The sequence below is a fragment of the Drosophila arizonae genome, chromosome X (assembly GCF_054131065.1).
Source record: "Drosophila arizonae isolate 15081-1271.41 chromosome X, UAZ_ARI_1.0, whole genome shotgun sequence".
Taxonomy (NCBI): domain Eukaryota; kingdom Metazoa; phylum Arthropoda; class Insecta; order Diptera; family Drosophilidae; genus Drosophila; species Drosophila arizonae.
This window is the reverse complement of record NC_142927.1, coordinates 1676751-1695817: the sequence shown is the minus strand read 5'-3', so window position 1 is coordinate 1695817 and position 19067 is coordinate 1676751. Positions and strand designations below refer to the sequence as shown.

The 19067-nt window shown below is 41.1% G+C and overlaps 1 protein-coding gene across 1 annotated transcript; it reads left to right on the top strand.

Moving 5' to 3' along the window:
* Nucleotides 1-505: 505 nt before the first annotated feature.
* Nucleotides 506-19063, top strand: LOC108618029 (homeobox protein unc-42). The gene is made up of 6 exons (XM_089474196.1): nucleotides 506-1255; nucleotides 4323-4498; nucleotides 6210-6317; nucleotides 13686-13862; nucleotides 13956-14061; nucleotides 16169-19063. Exons 1-6 carry the CDS (start codon nucleotides 856-858, stop codon nucleotides 16273-16275), a joined length of 1074 nt encoding a protein of 357 aa, XP_089330322.1. The 5' UTR covers nucleotides 506-855; the 3' UTR covers nucleotides 16276-19063.
* Nucleotides 19064-19067: the final 4 nt, after the last annotated feature.

The following is a 19067-nucleotide window of genomic DNA, read 5'->3' as shown; positions in this document are numbered from 1 at the left end:
GTAAAAAAGAACGCGCGCATCTTGCCGCGTTACAGCCTCCAGTTGGATTATTCAATAGATTTCTTCAAAACGTATATCGATACGCAGCGTTTTTACGCCGGCCACAAATTGGATTTCAAACATCAAAGTTGTGCCGGCGGCCCTGGTACCGGTGTAGGCGGCGTCGGATTGCCAGCTGGATTGGTAGGAGTCGTCGGCAACAGCAGTACAAACGGTCAGCAGCAACAGCAGCAGCAGCAGCAACAACAGCAACAGCAGCAGCAAGCGTTGCCCTCCAACGGGAGCAGTAGCAGCCACGCCCACAGTCACGCACACGCCCTAGCAGCAGCACACGCACATCACCAGCAACAGCAACAGCAGCATCAGCAACAACAACAACAGCAGCAGCAACAACAGCAACAACAGCAGCAACAGCAACAGTTGCCGGCGGGAGCTGCGCCACTGCAACAGCAACAATTGCAGGTAGCTCAACAGCAGCAGCAACAACAACAGCAACAACAGCAACAGCAGCAACAACAACAGCTAGATCAGCTGCACGGCACGCCCACACTCCTAATAGGCAACGGGCCAGGCTCGACGGGCCACTCGACGAGCCACTCGACGGTCTCATCGACAGCGGCCGCCGCTGCTGCCGCTGCTGCTGCCGCCGCTGCAGCATCTGCCGCTGCCGCATCCGCTGCGGCCTCCGTTGTTGCCTCCTCGTCATCGACCTCGGTGGCGGCGGTGCCGCACAGCTTGGGGCTGAGTCCGCAATCGAGCGCCGATTCGCAGCAGTTCAACATCTTTCCAGCCATATTTAGCAGGCAGCTCAACTTCTCGGCGGCTGGAGCGTGCGGTCAGGCGGGCAAGCTCAGCATGGACGAGCTGCGACCCAATTTGGTGGGCGGTTTGCTTGGCTTGCAGCAGGGTCTGCTCGAGGATCATGCGAGCATGCAGCACGCTGCGGCGGGCGTTGGCGTTGCCCAGGACACCAAGTTCATGTCCTTCCAGGACAATCGCCTGATGGGCATCGGCGGTGCGCACGAGAATCGCCTGCTCAGCCTGGCCAGCTCGGTGCAGGACACCCGCTCCCCAATCACCACGCTCGACAAGTCCTCCTCGTCCTCGCTCAACCACCAGCGCAAGTGCAGCAGCACGCCCGAGGACTTCAGTGCTCTCTATTCGGGCTTGCCGACGCCTGGCATGGACTCCTCCTCGCATCATCACACGCCGGCCCACACGCCGCCCTCTCGACTCTCCGATCACACCATATCAGGTAAGCTCCATCACTGACCCCGCTCTTTGCTCCCTGCCCTTTCCCTATTCCACAATTGTGCAGCGAAAGGATTAACGCCTTCTGCCAATTGTCTCCCGGCTCAACTGCCCGCTTCGGGCACGTCCTTTGTCGCTGGCCTCTGCATTACTCCTTTATGTGAGCATATCCGTTTGCCACATTTCCTCGGCCTAATCGCAATTGTTGTGACAGCAAAAGGACAAAAATCAGCTGCTAATAGGCACATTCGCTGTCCTTCAGCCTCGTGCCCTTGCTCGTGCTCTGCCAAGGCTCTGGCTTAGCTCTGTAATCCAAGCTAATCGCTGAGTCCTTTCAATAGCCCAGCTTTTGTTCTCGACTAGCTGATACAGTGCAGATGAAGGGGAAAAGGGAAGGGGAAGAGGAAAGCGAAAAACTGTAGACTTGAAATAAGTTGAAGAGATATTGACGAGAGAATATAGGGATAAGAGACTATAAGAGTACGAAAAATAGAGAAGAGAGAGGAAACAGGCTTGAGAAACGGAGAATAGAAGATAAATAAACATTATATATAAATAACATGAGCATTGCAGATAAGTAAGGAAAGGTAGATAGAATGACAGAGAAGAAGAGATATGTTGAATGAGAAAAGACAGGGAGAGAGAAAGGCCAAGAAGAAACAACATAAACTCCTCTTATAGTAGATGAGATGGGGAGAGAAAGGTACTCAGTAGTCCCCAATGATCACAGACAAACCCACAAGTCCAGTGAACAATGAACTAGTTCGGGGAATTGAACCTGAGCTATGAGAGCTATGAATGCATAATGTATATTACTCTCTTGCAGAAAGCAAAAAATATTTGATTCGATTTGGATTTCACATATTGAAAAATATTTCATTGTTCTTATCGTTTAGAACTAGCTGAGAAGCCAAAGCAAAGCGATATACAAAAGAAAGAAGAGAGTTGGAAGAGAGGGACCCAGTAGTAGAATATAGAAGAAGCAGCAGTAGAGAGAGAAGCGATAATGAGTTAGGCGAAAAGTGCAGGCAGTGCATAATATTTGCGCCAAAGAAGAGAGAGAATGAGCAAAACGATAGGGAAGAGAAGGGTAAAGGATAGAAAGTGAGAGAGAGAGAGAGGGAGAGATAGACTCGCTAGAGAAGTAAACTTCGATGATATATAAGAAAAAAGTCAAAGGAATTGAGAAATAGAGATTAGAAATCAGGAACACATAGAAAAGAAAAAGAGTAATAAAAGAAAATCCAGTGTGAAGAAAGGAATGAACAGAAAGGAAAGTGAATATTAAGAGTCTAGTAATGGCAAAAGTAATTCCAAACTATGCCTTGCAAGTGACAAGAGCGAAGAGTGTAGAAAGAGCAGGGATAATCAAAGGAAAAACAGACAAAAAATCCATAGAGAAATAATGCAAAAGATGCAGAGAACTGAGTTGAAAAGAAAACAAAGCTGAGGATCGCTCATGGGCCAGGAAATGATTTAATCCTTAATGACCTTGACAAGGTCACGAAAGCTTAACTGCGATAGCCAACGAGAGAGGGAGAGAGGGCAGCGAGGACAGAGGGACCGTGAGTTAGCATAAATAAATGCAGATAAAAGGTAGCGTTCGCCTTGTGTGTTATTCAATTAGTGCGAGCGAAATGTTAAATGCAAACATAGTTGAAATTTTGTTAACGAGCTAAGCGGGCCAATTAAGCGCCCAAGCAGCAGCAGCAGCAGCAGCAGCAGCAGCGGCGGCGGCAGCGTAGGTCGGAGGCCGGTGGCCAGAGGTCACATGGCAGGTGACAAGCTAAATGAATGAAGCTTAAGCCGTAGTCGCTCCCTACTTTGACCTTTGGCCCTGTAATTCGCCAGGTGAGCAGGAGAGAGCGAGTGAGTGAGAGAGAGAGAGAGAGAGAGAGCGACTGCTCTGTCCGATTAATGTGCCGAGAAATTTGCATAAATTATCCCATATTGCATATTCATGGCCCGAGCCGGAGAGGACGACGTGACCCGTGACCCGTGGCCCGTGGCCCGTGCTCCGTGTTCCGTGGCCCGGAGACGTCCGCCGAAGTTATTGTGGCCGCAACAAATTATGCAACAAACCGAAAGAGAGGCATGCAGAGAGAAAGAGAGAGAGAGGGAGGGGGGGGAGGGACGAAGAGTGGGAGTTACAGGCATAAGTAGGGGTGCGGGTAGGGGTAGGGGGTGGCAGTTTCCATAAACGTTTGCTGCATATTAAAATTCAAATTAAATGCTAGTTGCCTCGGCTCTTTAATTTCAAGCTATGTGCCTCTCTTTCCCTCTCACTTTCTGCTTTAATGAAAATTTGTTGTATTTGGAGTAAGCCTTTTGATACGCTTTCATGCAGTGCAGCTAGGCTTTATGTCTGTCTGGCTATATAGTCGCTTTCTCTTCTGCCGTTTGTATGTCCGTCCGCCTGCCTGCTCATCCGCGCGCCTGCCTACTCATCCGTCCGTTTACTATTCTGCTCCTCTGTCTTTCCGTCCAACAGATTCCTGACTGCACATCCTACTTTCAGTGTGGCAGCCGGTCCGCTCTTTCGCTCAAGTATTTTGCTCTGGCTGTACGCACGTCCGCTCGTCCGCTCGACTCTTCTTCTGCCTCTCTGCCCTGCCTCTGTCTATCTGCCTCCACGCTCTTCTGTTGCTCTGACTTTCTGCCTATTCAACATCCGCCCGTCCGTCCGTTTGCTTGCACATTCCTCTGACTTTAGCTTTGCTCCTCTGCCCGTCCATCAAGTAGTTGATCTGTGTGTGCTTTCGTCGCTTAATCCGTCTGGTCGTTCGTCCTTCTGTGCATCAGCTTAAAGAGTTCAAGTGTTAACTATATTCATATATAGTCGTATATACCCACTCTGATATTTTAAGCTGATCTCTACAAATTGATCTTTAAGTTATTCTGGTATCTTGTCATCAATCGTACTGATCGGCTTTACTATTTCACTGTTGATACCAGTCTGCTCTATAGATAGAGTTATCAGATCAGTTATAGACATTTCATGATATATACTCCGTATAAGTAATGTTCATTTTAGTTAAACTGTATTTTGCTTTCTCTCTCTTTTCCAGCAGAGGGCGCTTTCAAGAAACTCAAACCGGAACCAAATAGCGGAATGTCAACGGTTTCCGCTGGCATCACATCGCCCGGAAGTGGAATCTCATCATTGAGCCAACATGCCGGTCATACCCCAACCACAGCATCCTGCCCAACGCCAGCCAGACGAAGACATCGCACCACATTCACACAGGTCAGTTAACCACTGAGAGAGAGAGAGAGAGAGAGAGAGGGAGAGGGAGAGAGGGAGTATGAGTGTGATAGACAGAGAGAGAGAGAGAGCGTGGGAGAGAGAGTGAATATGCATGTGCACCTACACGCACACCCACACACACACCCACACACACACACACACTCACATATATATATATTAGGGGTATTCCCTATTTCAACCCGCCGCTGCCCTCCCCTTTGGCCCAGACGAGACCAGCTCTGCTCAGCTCAAGCACGTAGTGAGAAATTTTAATTAGATTTCGTGAAGGTTACGCTTGCAATTAAAACTTTTGGCATTTGCCAAAGTAAATGTCCAGCAACAACAACAACAACAACAACAGCAGCAGCAGCAACAACAACAACAACTCACTTGGTAGATAGAGCCTAAGCATTAGAGTGTTATTTCAATCACAAATTCAAAAATGTAATCAGCTAAACTCAATCAGGGGCAAGGACAATCCGTTAAGCAGTGTTGCAAAGTGTTGTCTGTGAAAGAAAAGTGTTGAAAAAGACACATGTTTATGTATGCTGATTTCTTAAAGGAGTTTTATTGATATCTACAATATTACAGTGCGTCAGTTCCATTGGCTTCTAAGTGGGGCACGCAAGTGTTGGAAAACGTCTACAAGACTATTAAAATATAGCTTATGTACATATCAACGGGAAAGAATCTGATGTAAAGTATAGCTACAAAACCGAACGTATCGAATATTAAGAGACATCAGTAGTGCTATAAAAGGGGTTTTTTAAGGGTCCTACAGTGCAAATACAAGTGCTCGATAATGCTCAAGTGCATTTGGGCATGCATTGAAAGCAATAAAAGTAGCAAAGCTATGGCAAGTGTTGTAAAGCGTCATGTGGCGTATTTGAGCATTACTTTTAACAGTGTTGCAAAGCACCAACTTCTGATATGTGATTAGCTATAGCCGATATCCGCTAAGCGCTATCAGTAATCGATAAGTGCTTAGCTATTTAGTTTAAGTCTATCCATCAATAATATTGTAGTTCTGTTCCCAATCCCAAGTGCCTGTCTAGACCGATGCGTAGGTCATCGATAGCTCGATGACAAGCACTTTGAAGTGTTGTGGAACGCCACATAAAGCGCGTTGACAGCCAGTTGGGCTGCGTGTGTCGAGCTGCGACAGCTTTAAGCAAAACTTCATTACGCTCGCCTGGAATCTGCTTAAGTAGTGTTGTTGCTGTTACGGTTGTTGTTGTCGTTGTTGTTTGTTTGGTCTGCTCTGCTTTCTCTATTTATTTTTTGCTAGACTCTTCGCTGGTCACTTTACAACACTGCTTTCTAATGGAAATTTGATGTTAAACTTTTGACAAGTCCTCCGAAGTGGGCAACACAATTTGCATTTGCCAAACTGAAACTGAGCCAATGGGAATACGAAAATTGTTTAGCTATGGACAAAACAGTGGGCTGGCTGGCAGTGGGGCGTGTCACCGCCCATGTCGGCATCAATTCAACCCAAGCTCTCTTAATGTTGTCTCTTTGCTGCTTATCAGAGAGATTTGCATTCACTGAAAAAGTCAAACACACAGAGAGAGGAAGAGAGAGAGACAGAATGTATATGAGTGTGTGTGTTGCAGCTCATGCCAATATATATATATTTATATTTATATTTATATATACACACATATATATATAACAGAAATTAGCATAATTAAAATCCGCTTTATTTCAGGAACAATTAGCTGAACTGGAAGCGGCATTCGCCAAATCGCATTATCCGGATATTTACTGTCGCGAGGAGCTGGCGCGAACGACAAAGCTGAACGAAGCGCGAATTCAAGTGAGTATTCCATGGTGCCCCGCCCGTAACAGAGCATAAAAAATACCCTAGAAAATATTTCAAAAGCGAATGGTCAACGAGATGCAGAGATTTTGCCTCTTTGTATGTGGAATTTGCAAGCAAATTCTGATTCCCATATGAGTTTGTAGCTCTAGTTCATTTAGTTGAACTAGTTCATTTGAACATGTGCAACAAGTATGCTCTATAGAAATTAAATGAGTATGGTAAAGGTAAATCATTCAAATTAACGTTAGTTCACTAAACGGAACTAGTTCAGCTCTTCAGTTAGCTCTTGTGAATTAGTTCATTTAATGATCGAATTCATTGCATTGGCATAGCTATAACTAAAGCTAACTGAAACGCATGAAATCTTTCCTGAAGAGCTCCTCAAATGCCGCTAATTACCTATCCATCTAGCTATATAGCTATCGATATACGTAAATCGATTTGTCGCTGGTCTTTCAATTTCCAATTTATTCCAACAGTTGTTTTCGCCCGCAGCGCTGGCAATTTGCGCACTGATGCGATTTAGGGCCATTTGCTTGGTTAGAGAGCATGCCACACACCAACTACCCCTGCCACTCAGCCCCCACCCCCAGCCGCGCCTAACTCTATATGGATGTCGCTCTGATCATCTGGGTTAGGCGATTAGTTCACGATTATTCCAATTGAATGCTTCGCTTTTGGGTGTCGCTCTAAAGTGCTCTCCGGGGCGACACGGCATCAAAGCCAAAGCCAAAGCCACCCCCCACTAGGGCAGACACACACACACACACACACACACCCATGCACGCCTGTCTGTGTGTCACCCCCTCTCCGCCCGCCTTGCTGTGCTGCGACTCTGTTGCGCTTTCAAGTGCGCCGCGGTAATAATTAATTTATAGTTTTTATCATGACTGCGAAACAAGTGAAGTGCAGCGGCTTCTCCTGTGGTTAGGGTAGCTCACCCCTCAGCCCTCAGCCCTCAACCCTCAGACACTCCTACCCCGCCCCTCGCAAACCCCGGGCGCATTTCATTTGCCCATTTGAGGTATAGAATTACATGTCACAACGGGGACGAGCAGACGAAGCTAAGAAAATAAAAAGGAAAAATCTCTGATTTGATCTAAGAGATTCGTGAGCTGAGAGCGAGTTGACAACCTGATAGAGTCATCTACAAATATCAATTGATAGAGTTATCTGTATATGTATATGTATATCATATATATCAATATCGACGAATGTACCCCATTAAATCGAAAAAATTGTATCACCTTGAAAAAAAATTCACTTTCGATTATTATCGATAATTTGAGTTTCTGTGTAAATAAAAAAAAAGTGATTCTCTTGCCATTTCGAATTAGTGAGACTGGACTGCATATATCCCTTCATATATGCAGCCTGAAGGCTGTCACTAGGCTAGACTTTCAGCTTGCTGTTAGCTAGTTGATTTTATTTAAGAGACAGTGCTGTTAACAACACTAAAAAAAAAAAAAAAACAGCCAGATAGAAACTGCTGTCAAGTTGAAATGTTTAGATTGTAGATTTTTTAGGTAGAGTGTTCTTTACAGTGCTATTAACAACACTGGTTACATTTTAGCCACACACAAATAAGCAAACCGTTAGATAGAAACTGTTGTCCAGGTCAAGTAGAACTATCAAGTGTTATTAACAACACAGTGCTATTAACAACACTAGCTATATTTACAAGCCAGACACTCCAATATCTAAACAGTTACTTTCGCTCTATATGCTGACCTATTACTGGGACAGATCTGTAAAGCATATTGGATGTGTGACATATAGGATCTATATATTAATTCTACATATACAGTAGAATCATAAAAGTTTGTCTGGGAACCAGAATTTTCGTCGCTATAACCGTACAGACGCTACAAGCCGAGTCGTTATAACCAGATTCTACTGTATATGAGCCTAATTAGTTGTCAAATAGGTTGAAGCTGATGCTATGCGCTTCGCACTTGCACTCTTGCATTAGCGAATATGAGAAATGCTTTTTAGATTTTTCAAGCAGATGTAGCAGCCGCATAGCCCCCAACTCCGATTCCCAGCTACCCCTGGCCCCCTGGTCGTCACCCTCAGCCGCTTGACGCACTACCTAAAGAAAATTTGCGATACAATTTTATATGCGACAAATTTTGTCAACACCAAAATTATGTTGTAGATATGGTTGTTGCTGGTTGTTGTTGTTGTTGTTGCTATTGCTGGTTGTTGTTGTTGCTTGTTGTTAAGTGAGTGCCAGAGTCAAGTTGTCGTCAAATTACCAACAGAGAGAGAAAGAGAGAGAAAGATGAAGCAGCAGCAGAGCAAACTCTACGCCTCATTATACGAGGGTTGCGGTTCTGCAGCTGAGGGTTATGTGTGTGTGTGTGTGTGTGCGAGTGTGTGTAAATATTTGAACATTTGTAGAAAAATATGGTTTATGCTGTGCTAATAGCAGGGCATTTGCCTGTCATTTGATCGCCAACAAATGTCCTGATTCGAGTCGCCCTGCAGGCTGCCCGCCTACCCGCCTACCCGCCTGCCCGCCTGCCCGTCTACCTCGAGCTCAACCCTCGCCCCTTGCCGCATTTTGCTAGTCTTTCAATTTGCTTGTTTGTTCAGCTCACATAATTATCAGATCAGAGCCAACAGCTGTATATATAACTCTATATATAGTTATATATGTATATATTTGTCATTGTTAGCCCTTTTCGCATTTTGATTATCCTCTGGAGCACAGATGCATTTCGAAGGAAGGTAAAAGCTTTTCGCTAGGCTGCGATGGCTATCTTCGTGTACAACTAATTGAGATTAGATGAGGTTTAAGATTTGTTATGAGTAGACTTCGCCAAAGATCAAGACGGACTAGAAAGATCTAGAGTGAGAGAATGTGGGAGGAATAGCTAGAATGTAGATGGGAGTAGATGTGAGCAACGACTGATTTAGCTAATTCATCAACTGTCGTTATCATATATTATTATCATTATCAATCTCAGCCTCATTATCATCTATCATCATAATTAAATCATCTCTCGTTATCCTTAGCACTAGAATTAGCATTATTATTAGCATCAGTCTTAGAATTAAAATTAGTATTGGCATTAATATTATCATTAGTATTGGCATTATCATCGTTATACTATAGTTCTCATCATTAATTCTAATGGTATCATTATTATTCACCTTAACATTAGCATTATTATCATCACTAATACTAATATTAGTTTTATTATTAATATTATCATTAGTATTGACAGTATCATCTATTATTATCCTTATCATCATTAATATTAGTATTAGCATTATCATTATTATTAGCATTAGTATTAGCATTATAATCTATTGTTAACGTTATCATCACTAATACTAATGTTATCATTATTATTCATCTTAGCATTAGTATTAGCATTACCATTATCATTAATATTAGTGTTAGCATTATTATCAACTAAAAATTAGTAATTAGTATTAGCATTATTATCTATTGTTATCGTTATAATCACTAATACTAGCGTAGCATTATTAATATTAAATTTATTTATTACGTTTATTTTCATTATCATCCGTCATTATCGTATTACTTAATTTCAACAATCTGAGCTCTATTAATCTTTTATTGATCAATTGCTAAACAGTCTGTTTATAGATGTGCTATGCAGTATATAAGCATATAATGCAAGGGGAGTCGAGTAAACATATCTATATAAGCATGTATCAGATATGTAATACAATATCTACTATTTACGTTAATACAGTCCGTTTCCTTTCGATTGTTCTGTAAACAATTGTGAAATGAGTCGCATAACAATAATAGCTTAATTTACTCAGAAATAAATCGAGCTGTGTATATAGACCGATAAGGGGGTGGAGGGAGGCAGAGAACGAATCGAGTTGCATAAAGAAGCGGGCGCCAATAAGTAGGCAATGGAAATTGAGAAACAGCAAAATGGATGAAACACGAACAGAACTTTAATGAAATTGAATATTTATAACATATACAATACACATGCATGTATGATTACTATATACATAGTTATATGTGTGTATGTATGTACATGCGATATGTTATTCGAATAAGAATCCAGTTGGGTTTTTGTGCGGCTCCAATGAGCAGAAACAAATGTTATTGAAAAAAAAAAAAAAAAAAAAACGATGGCAACTGCATTGCAATTGGAATTAATATTCAAGGCAATCATGAATCACTACTCCAATTGGCAATTCGATATTTTGCAAGTGCTGTAAAAAATGCACGATTTTCTGCTAAACATTAATATCAACAAGCGAATCATCGCAGTCCGACTGTCATTTGCTTGGTCTGCAGCCAATGTGTAAATAAACAATGTCAACTGGACGCCAATTGGAATAATTGTCGGCTAATTGGATTGCAGCTGCACTAATGCCTCATCTTTAAATTAGTATGGCATTTTTTTTATGAATTTGAAGAACCATAAATCCAAATGGAGCATGATTAAGTAAATTAGATAATTTGTCCGTTGATTAGAATTATTAAAATCTTTTTAATTCGGTAGCCAAAAATATAGATTAAAAGAGAATTCAAATCCGATTGAAGTGGATTATATATATAGTATTCCATATATGATGATAATTGCAATTCAACTCGACAGATTGCACTAGCTTCCCGTAATTTAGAGCGCAGCTCATGAAAATGGGGAAAAACAATGAATTGATAGTCTTTAAGGAAAAGCTAATTTAACTGAAAGCCAATTGGTATGCAGAAACATATTTTCAAATTAGAAATTATGTTGAAATGAAATGTGATAACAATTCGTTTAGCTGCTTGTTTTATTTATATATTGTTTATAGGCCACACACACACACACACACACGCACAGAGAATTGCATCTAAGTTCAGCTAACTCCAATTTAATAACAACAACAATGCGAAATCCCTAAACGTTGCTGAATTGAAATAACCAAAAGCACAAAAAAGCAAAGAGACTGAATAACATTGCAATGAAACGTTATGCGGGTCAAAATTTGATTAAATGTTGAAAGTAAATTCAATTTGAATACGTTTAATTTTCATATTTCCGTCGCGGTGCTTGTCTATGTCTGTATCCCGGTGTGTGTGTGTGTGTGTGTGTGTGTGCTCGTGTGTGTGTTGTTGTTGTTGGGCCAGGCTATTTGTAGTTTTAATTTACATTTATCTAATTAGGCCCATTCAGAGAAACCAACAAATGAGACTAAAAAAAAAAACATCGCTAAACATCGCAGGCCACATTTAGTTACCAATTACCAACAAAATCAAATGACAATCCAGAACGTACAAAACGTATAAAATATTATATAAGAAAACATCGTCAAAACATAGATTAGGCAACAAGGATTAGGCTGATAACGTCTTTAAAAAGAGACTCATGCTGAAACTAAACTTATTTTTAACTAAAGCAAAAACATTGCAGAGTATAGCAGACTAAATATTAATCATGCTCATCACAAAATAAACCGAAATTAATACTGTGTAGAGCTGAGAATATTGCCAGGATCTTGTATAACATAGCTAAGGTAATTTGTATGATTGTTGAGATATAAAAAACATCGCCATGACATAACTTTCAGATTTATCTTTAGATTTATATTCAATAAAAAAGCTAGGGAATTAATTTAAAGCTCTAAAACATTGGAGAACATTACGTAATAACATAGAACATAAATAATATGCTCTTTGAGAAAGTTATTAGACTTGCTTATATAAGAAACATCGAAAATGTATAAGAAATAAAATCAATATCCCAACTGACAATTTTCATTAAGAATAAATCAAAATATGATATAACAGTAATAAATCCATATTACTGATATATGTATAATGAATACCCTCGTAATTTGTGTCTTGGCATGAGCATACCCCATGGCTGGTCAACTATACAGGGTATAGCAAAGTTCTGTGCTCGATTTTACAATTTTCCGAGCTTTTTTTTCATTTTTTTTTTCCATCATAGCCATTTTTTATGTATTGCATCTATATGTAGGACTGTGTCTGTGTGTGGGCGGAGTAACTCAATTAAGGATCCATTTGATGGCTGGCACACACACACACATACATACATACATATATACATATGTATGTACATACAAATATACAAACAGCTAGACAGACAGTCGAAGTAGCATAGAAGGCAGTTTGCAACCCTCCAACAAATGGCTAAGAGCATTTTTACCCACACACAAACACACACACACATACATACACACACGCACACATAAGCATGGGCTGGCATTTTTATGCTGGCAGCCAACCAAATGAAACCGAACGAGCCATCAAGTGGGCACAGAAAACAACCCCGAAAGCCAGCGAGCGAGCTGCAGGCCTGCTTGTATTTTTCATTAAAATACACACACACACACACACACATACACAGACACACCGAGAGGGATACACTCAGGCCCCCACACACACATAGCCATGGACAAAGATAATAATAATGATAAAATAAATACAAGAAAAATGCCAAAGACGTCCAAAGACGTAGCAAGCTCAAGTTGAAGACAACGACAAATACCCACCACACTCACAGGGCAGTTACCCCCACCCGTCGCTATCTCCCCACACTCCACGCCCAGCACTCGCTCGCTCGCTCTCTCTGCCCGCACCGCCCCTGTTTGCTCGCGCCCTTTAGATGTCTGGGCCCGCGCCATTACGGGCGACTTGTAAGCAAGTCAAAGTAAGCTGAGGCGAGCGCAGCTTTCAAAATGTCGGAAATTTTTACACACAGCCCGTCGCCTGCTGCCGCCGCCGCCCTCTTGCTCTCACTCCCTCGTACTCCCACTCTGTTGGCCGCTAAGCCCACTGGCAACGTTGTCTATGCTCGGCGCGCGGCTTTCATCTTGGCAATTTCTTTTTGCCATCAGCACCGGCAGCAGCAGCAGCAGCAGCAGCAGCGGCGGCGGCAGCGGCAGCGGCAGTAGTCGGGACCCCAGTCGCAATCGTGAGGACCATCTTTAATAATGTCTAAGCAGAAATCCTCCCCACACCCCACACCCCAGCCACACCCTCCACCCGATGCGGCCCCACTCATTGCAAACAGCGTCGTCAACTTATTTTCAATTTCAATTTTGTAGATTTTTTCACTCATAAGACGTCGCCCGCAGTCTAAAGTGAAATGCTTGGGTGTATTCGTGTCTGTGTGTAAGTGTGTGCATGGATTGGGGCAGCCATGTTTTTTTTCCGCCTCGCCTTTTTTCCATCATTCGCTTTACGCTCGCTTTTTATTTTTTATGCGCACAGCGTTGCCAAGTGCTGCTGCCGCTGCGGCTGGCATTGCTGGTTAATTTAGCAAACAACTTAAAGGTCTGGCAACGCTTTAATTGATGTTAAATCATCGTTCTCCCTCTCTCTCTCTCTCTCCCTGTGTCCTCTTGCAGGTTTGGTTTCAGAATCGACGCGCCAAGTACCGCAAGCAGGAGAAGCAGCTGCAAAAGGCATTGGCACCATCTGTGATCCCGTCGTGCAACGGCATGATGCGGAACATTCAAGGCTATAGCGTCTCTCGCGGCTATCAGCCCTATCCACATCACAATACCATGAATCGTTATCCCCAGGTAAGGCTGCACGCATGCACACACTCACACTCACACACACACCCATACACGCTTCCACATTTATGATAATTAATTGTTTTCTAACACTTGCAGGATCTGTTCCAAATGGGCGCCTCCTCATATCCGGGCATGACGCAGCCATTTTCAATGGCCCACGGCACAAACATGGGCTCGGTGGGCGTGCGCCAGGACTCGATGGGTAAGTACGCAAAGCAAACAGCTATCGGTAACAATTCCAATTGGTTGGCACTACTCACGCTTTCGTTCCGTTTTACCTCATGCTTTACGTCTCGCACCTCACCTCAAAAAAACGTTGTCTCTATCCCGCACTCTCACTGCACTTGTTTCTTAATTGGGCTCGGCAAACGTTTCGACACTTAGCCGCCCGCCGACTAACTAAGAATATTCGGCTTCTGTTTGCGCCTTTTTCTACCTGCTAGCCGCTCGCTGCGATCGGCTGCTCGCAGCTTTTTCACGAGCTTTGGCTCTCGCGTCTCAAGCTGAGCTTTGTCTTCAGAAAGTTGAGCGCAACTCTTTAGCGCTGCGACAACACAATTTGTGAATGAGAGCAAGACTTTAATTGGAAATCTTTGTGTAAAGAGAGAGAGAGAGAGTCAATAAGGCATACACACATACATATACTATGGCCATTTGTATATTACCTATACTAATATACTATATCATATAATCACGATAGGCTCAATAAATATTGTTCGTTCCCATTGCGTCCATCAGCTCTATTGCAACAAGTCATTTATGTTTAAAGTTAGCCTATAATCGATAAATATCGATTTTCATTTCCCATTTAATTAATAGAAGTATATATATAGAAATATACTTATTTAGTAAACACACCTATGCTAGAAACAATTTAATTCATAAATTTCATAAATATGCATGGTATGGTCACCCTTTAATGGCCATGATAGCATACACTCTCTACGATAAAAGCGCAAAAAGCTTCGCTCCCTCTGCCATATTCTCTCTGCCGCTCTCTCTGTCTTTCTGTGGCCTTCACTATATATAACCCTCTCTTTTTATCATGCGCTCAGCCATTGTTTTAGCTCAAAGATTCGTTCTCTGAGCGAATTTTCAGCAGTCTCATAGATTCTCGGCAGAATGCTACGATTATCTCATTGAAATGAAATCCTAATACGCCATATTTCTCTTATATATGTACATATGTATGTGCATGAATGCATATGTATAAATTCTATGTGATTTTCGAGTTAGCGTAAATTTCCGTTCGCAGTCGGCTCCATTAATTCGAGCCATTTGTCTGAAGTATGAAATTTTTGTTTATTGAGGCGACGTCGCGACGGCTGATAAGAAAATGGAGGGGGGGGGGGGGGGGGTAGGGCAGAGGAAATTGGACGGCAAGAAGGGGATCTTCCGAGCTCGGAGCCGTAAACAGAAAATTGAAAGATAAGCAGCGCAACTAAACAAACCTGTAAATGCGAGTGACATTAGATATAGAGGCATAAAGCCGCCAGACAGAGGGACGTATATGGCCCGGGGGGCTAGCGGGGGAACTACTTAACCGGATATTATTAACTAAAAGAGAGGAACTAAGAGAGAGGAAGAAAACGAAGCAGAATGGGAGACAGAGAGAGAGATAGAGAGTGAGATGGCTGCAAGGCAAAAGTCAAGCCGACGACAAATCTGCAAATGAATTTCCGGCCAAGGAAGAAAACGAAAATAAACGAAAAAAGCGAAATAAAGTCAAGACAAGTTTCTCAAGTCCAGTTAGGCATAGCATCCTGTGTCTGTGTGTGTGTGTGTGTGTGTGTGTGTGTGTGTGTGTGTGTGTGTGCGTGTCTGGGTGAGTTCGTCTCGGCCCATTTTCCATTTACGTAGCGGAAATCTTGAATAATCATCGAAATATGTGCAGCTGATTCATCATAACCTCTAGCCTAATTCAACCTAACCTCATTGATTTTTGCATTTATGTAGCGGAAATCTTGAATAGTCACAGTTAATGCATAAATCTACATATTAGGATTACAACTTGTTGATTAAATCAACACTTGGCCTAATCTTCAATCCGATTGTGTTTTAATGGCAATGTAATCTCAGTTTTATGCAATGATTTGTCATTAAACTTGTTAATTATGATAACAAAAAATAATAATCAAATAAGCTGACCTTCAACTTAACCTTATTTATCATACCCTCACCTGACACTTCATATTTCATGCGAATAAATTCACCGACAATTCATATATCAAGCCATACAGCTTTTCATTCTAACCCAACTTTTATACAATCCAACTAACAATGCTATATTTTCCTCTTTCTGCTTTCAGGCATGTCACCGGAGGACGAGTGGTATAACAAAAGTCTATCCGCATTGCGCATGAATAGCTCGCATCATCCGAACTTATCGGCACCGATGCTTCAATACCAAACATAATCAAAAACCTTTGACGACTTCTTTTAAAGGAACCTTTAAGTCGATCATCGATTCTTGATATTCGACTTAATTCCTTTAAAAGCGAGTGCGTCAAATGGACTAGGAATTAGACAACTTCATATATATATATAGTAACACTCGAGTGTACATAATATGTATGTATGTATATATATATATATATATGTATATGCATACGAATATTATATACATATATATATATACTTGGGCTTAGCTATAAATCTGTATCTGTATGTAGAACTATTTAACTATTGAATGTCGTGCTCTAACTCTATGTATACCTACATATATCTATATACACATACATATATAATATATACATATATATATACTATATGTATATATATATATAAACAACATCTATATAATTGGTAAGACTTGTTGATATTTTGTCTATGTAATTCCCATAAATATATATATACATATGTATATATATATATAATTTTTTTTTTTTTTTTTTTGTATTCTAATAGGCTAACTAGTCATAGCAACTAAGCGAATTTGTGTAATTGAGATTTTAGCGTGAGATTATAAAATATACAGATCGATCAATCGATCGATCGACAAAAAAAAAACAAAAACAAAAAAAAAAAAAAACCAAAGCAAACGAATTGATAAACGAAGAAAAACGTAAAAAAAGACAAATATTGTATGATACGCATAAGCACTAACCTTAATGTATACTACACAAGATAAATCAGCTGTAAGACAGATTGTTAATAGCAAGAATACAACTAGAACTAAATGTCACTCGTCACTCGTCGCTCGTCACTTTTCCTTACCACGCGATGTACTCGTTACTCGCTATTCTCAACTCGTCAGTCACACTCGTTACTCGCTACTTCATCTTCGGTCCCTCTAGGGAAGGGCTTGGGTTTACTTGCCACTCGTTGCCATTTGTCACTGGGGATCCCTCGTTTTTTCCACCCGCTACTTCACCTACGGGAATTGTAATGGTGCTCAGATACATATATAAAGAGTTTTAGTCTTTAGTCCTACTGAGGTGCTCTGATTTATCGATTCTCAAATCACTCGTTACTCACTAAAAGGCCAATCATACTAAACTCAAGTGAACTTGTTACTCGCCACTCACATATATCAAACTCGCCAAATCAGATTGACTGAAGCACAACGAATTTAAGTTCACTCATCGCGCTTTGGCTCTAGTTTCTCCCGAAATGTCAATAGCTGAAGTACAACGAATTACCCTGCACTCGTTACTCGTTGATCGAGCATCATCATTTTCAGTCAGCTATAGCGAGTTTCCATTCGCTCCCCACTCCCATTTCGCCACATTGACAACAGAAGTGAGATGAAACGAGATTAGAATTAATTCCAGCTTACCCGCTCTTACAAACCTTCCCCCCCCCCTCCCATCGCTCGTATCTCGTTAGGTTTTAGATAAACAGCAGCGAGTGCTAGAAGACAGCTATACGAAAACAAAACAAACAAAAAGTCATTCGCACTATTTCAACTTGTGTAAACTAATTGTAAGTGGATTTTTTTTAGCTAAGCAATGCATAAACGAGAGTTAAATTTAATAATTAAAATATAAAAAAACAACTAAACTAGATAAAAGAAGACAAGAAAAAACAAAAACTACAACCAAATACAACTAAAAAAAGAACACAAAAAAAAAACAAAAAAAGTATACATAACTATATATATTTAAATACGAAAAAAAAAAATTAAATTAAAACCAAAAAACATGTTTAACAATTTATGCCAAACAACAGCAAAATGAAACATAAATAAAAACTAAATAACAAACAAAAACAAGAATTTCAATATCTTCTCACTGTATACCCTGTAACTATGGTAATGCGGCTAAGCAGCGTATATTACTTACTTTGAAAGAAGAGTAGAAGAGTAGAAGAGCAGAAGAGAATAAGTGTAAACGAGCAATGAGCCTACAAATATGAGGGCTTAAAAGTATTTGAGCTTAAGAGACTAAGAGTATACGCACATATAAAAGAGAGTATAAGAGAATTATAGCTTAAGTTCTTTAAAGTAATAGAAGACGAGAATATAAGACTAAGAGAGCAGAAGAGTAGCATTTTGTAAAAGCCAACGCGTGTAATAGTATGCGAGTAGAAGAGTATTGCAGTATATGAGAAGAAAGCAGCAGCGTAGAAGAGTAGACAGCATAATAGTGCAACAGTAGAATAGTGAAAGAGTATATGTACTTAAGAGTATCACAGTTTATTCGTATGAGTATAAGTGAGTATATAAACATAAGTGCATGACACACACACGCACATTTGTGTGAGCGTAAGTGCATAGGATATAAGAGCTGAGCGATGCAATTTTGAGCAATAAGCAACTTCGATCAGCAACAGGTTATATTAATTTTGCATAATTTGTGTTGCTATGCTACCCCAGTAACATTTATTTTTTCTTTTTTGCCAAACTGAATGCTGGGAACTAAAAAAAAAGGAATTAAAACAAACATTGAGGGGGAACTCGCGCTGGCAGTGTCAGCACATTCTCTAATGGCGCCCAAATGCTGAGCGGTTTGATTCATAATTATGACGGCATAGCTGTATATTTACATATACGTAACAACATAAACATACATATATCACTTACCTTGGCAGTCTCGTCGGCTTGGGACCTTGAGGGGCACAGGAATTGCTCAGTAAACAGAAATCGCTTAATGCTAAGACAAGGCCCAACTGGCTCAACTTACGCATACCCAGCATAATCCTTGGTCTTTACTCGCTATAATCAATAAACTCGCATGGATTTGTGTACATTGAATTTGTATTTGATAT

What these genes read in the sequence shown, in the direction of transcription:
- LOC108618029 (XM_089474196.1), top strand. Translation starts at nt 856, where the DNA reads ATGGACGAGCTGCGACCCAATTTGGTGGGCGGTTTGCTTGGCTTGCAG. An exon ending in CTCCGATCACACCATATCAG is followed by an intron (nt 1,256 to 4,322) that starts GTAAGCTCCATC and finishes CTTTTCCAGCAG; the next exon opens with AGGGCGCTTTCAAGAAACTC. An exon ending in CCATGAATCGTTATCCCCAG is followed by an intron (nt 13,863 to 13,955) that starts GTAAGGCTGCAC and finishes TAACACTTGCAG; the next exon opens with GATCTGTTCCAAATGGGCGC.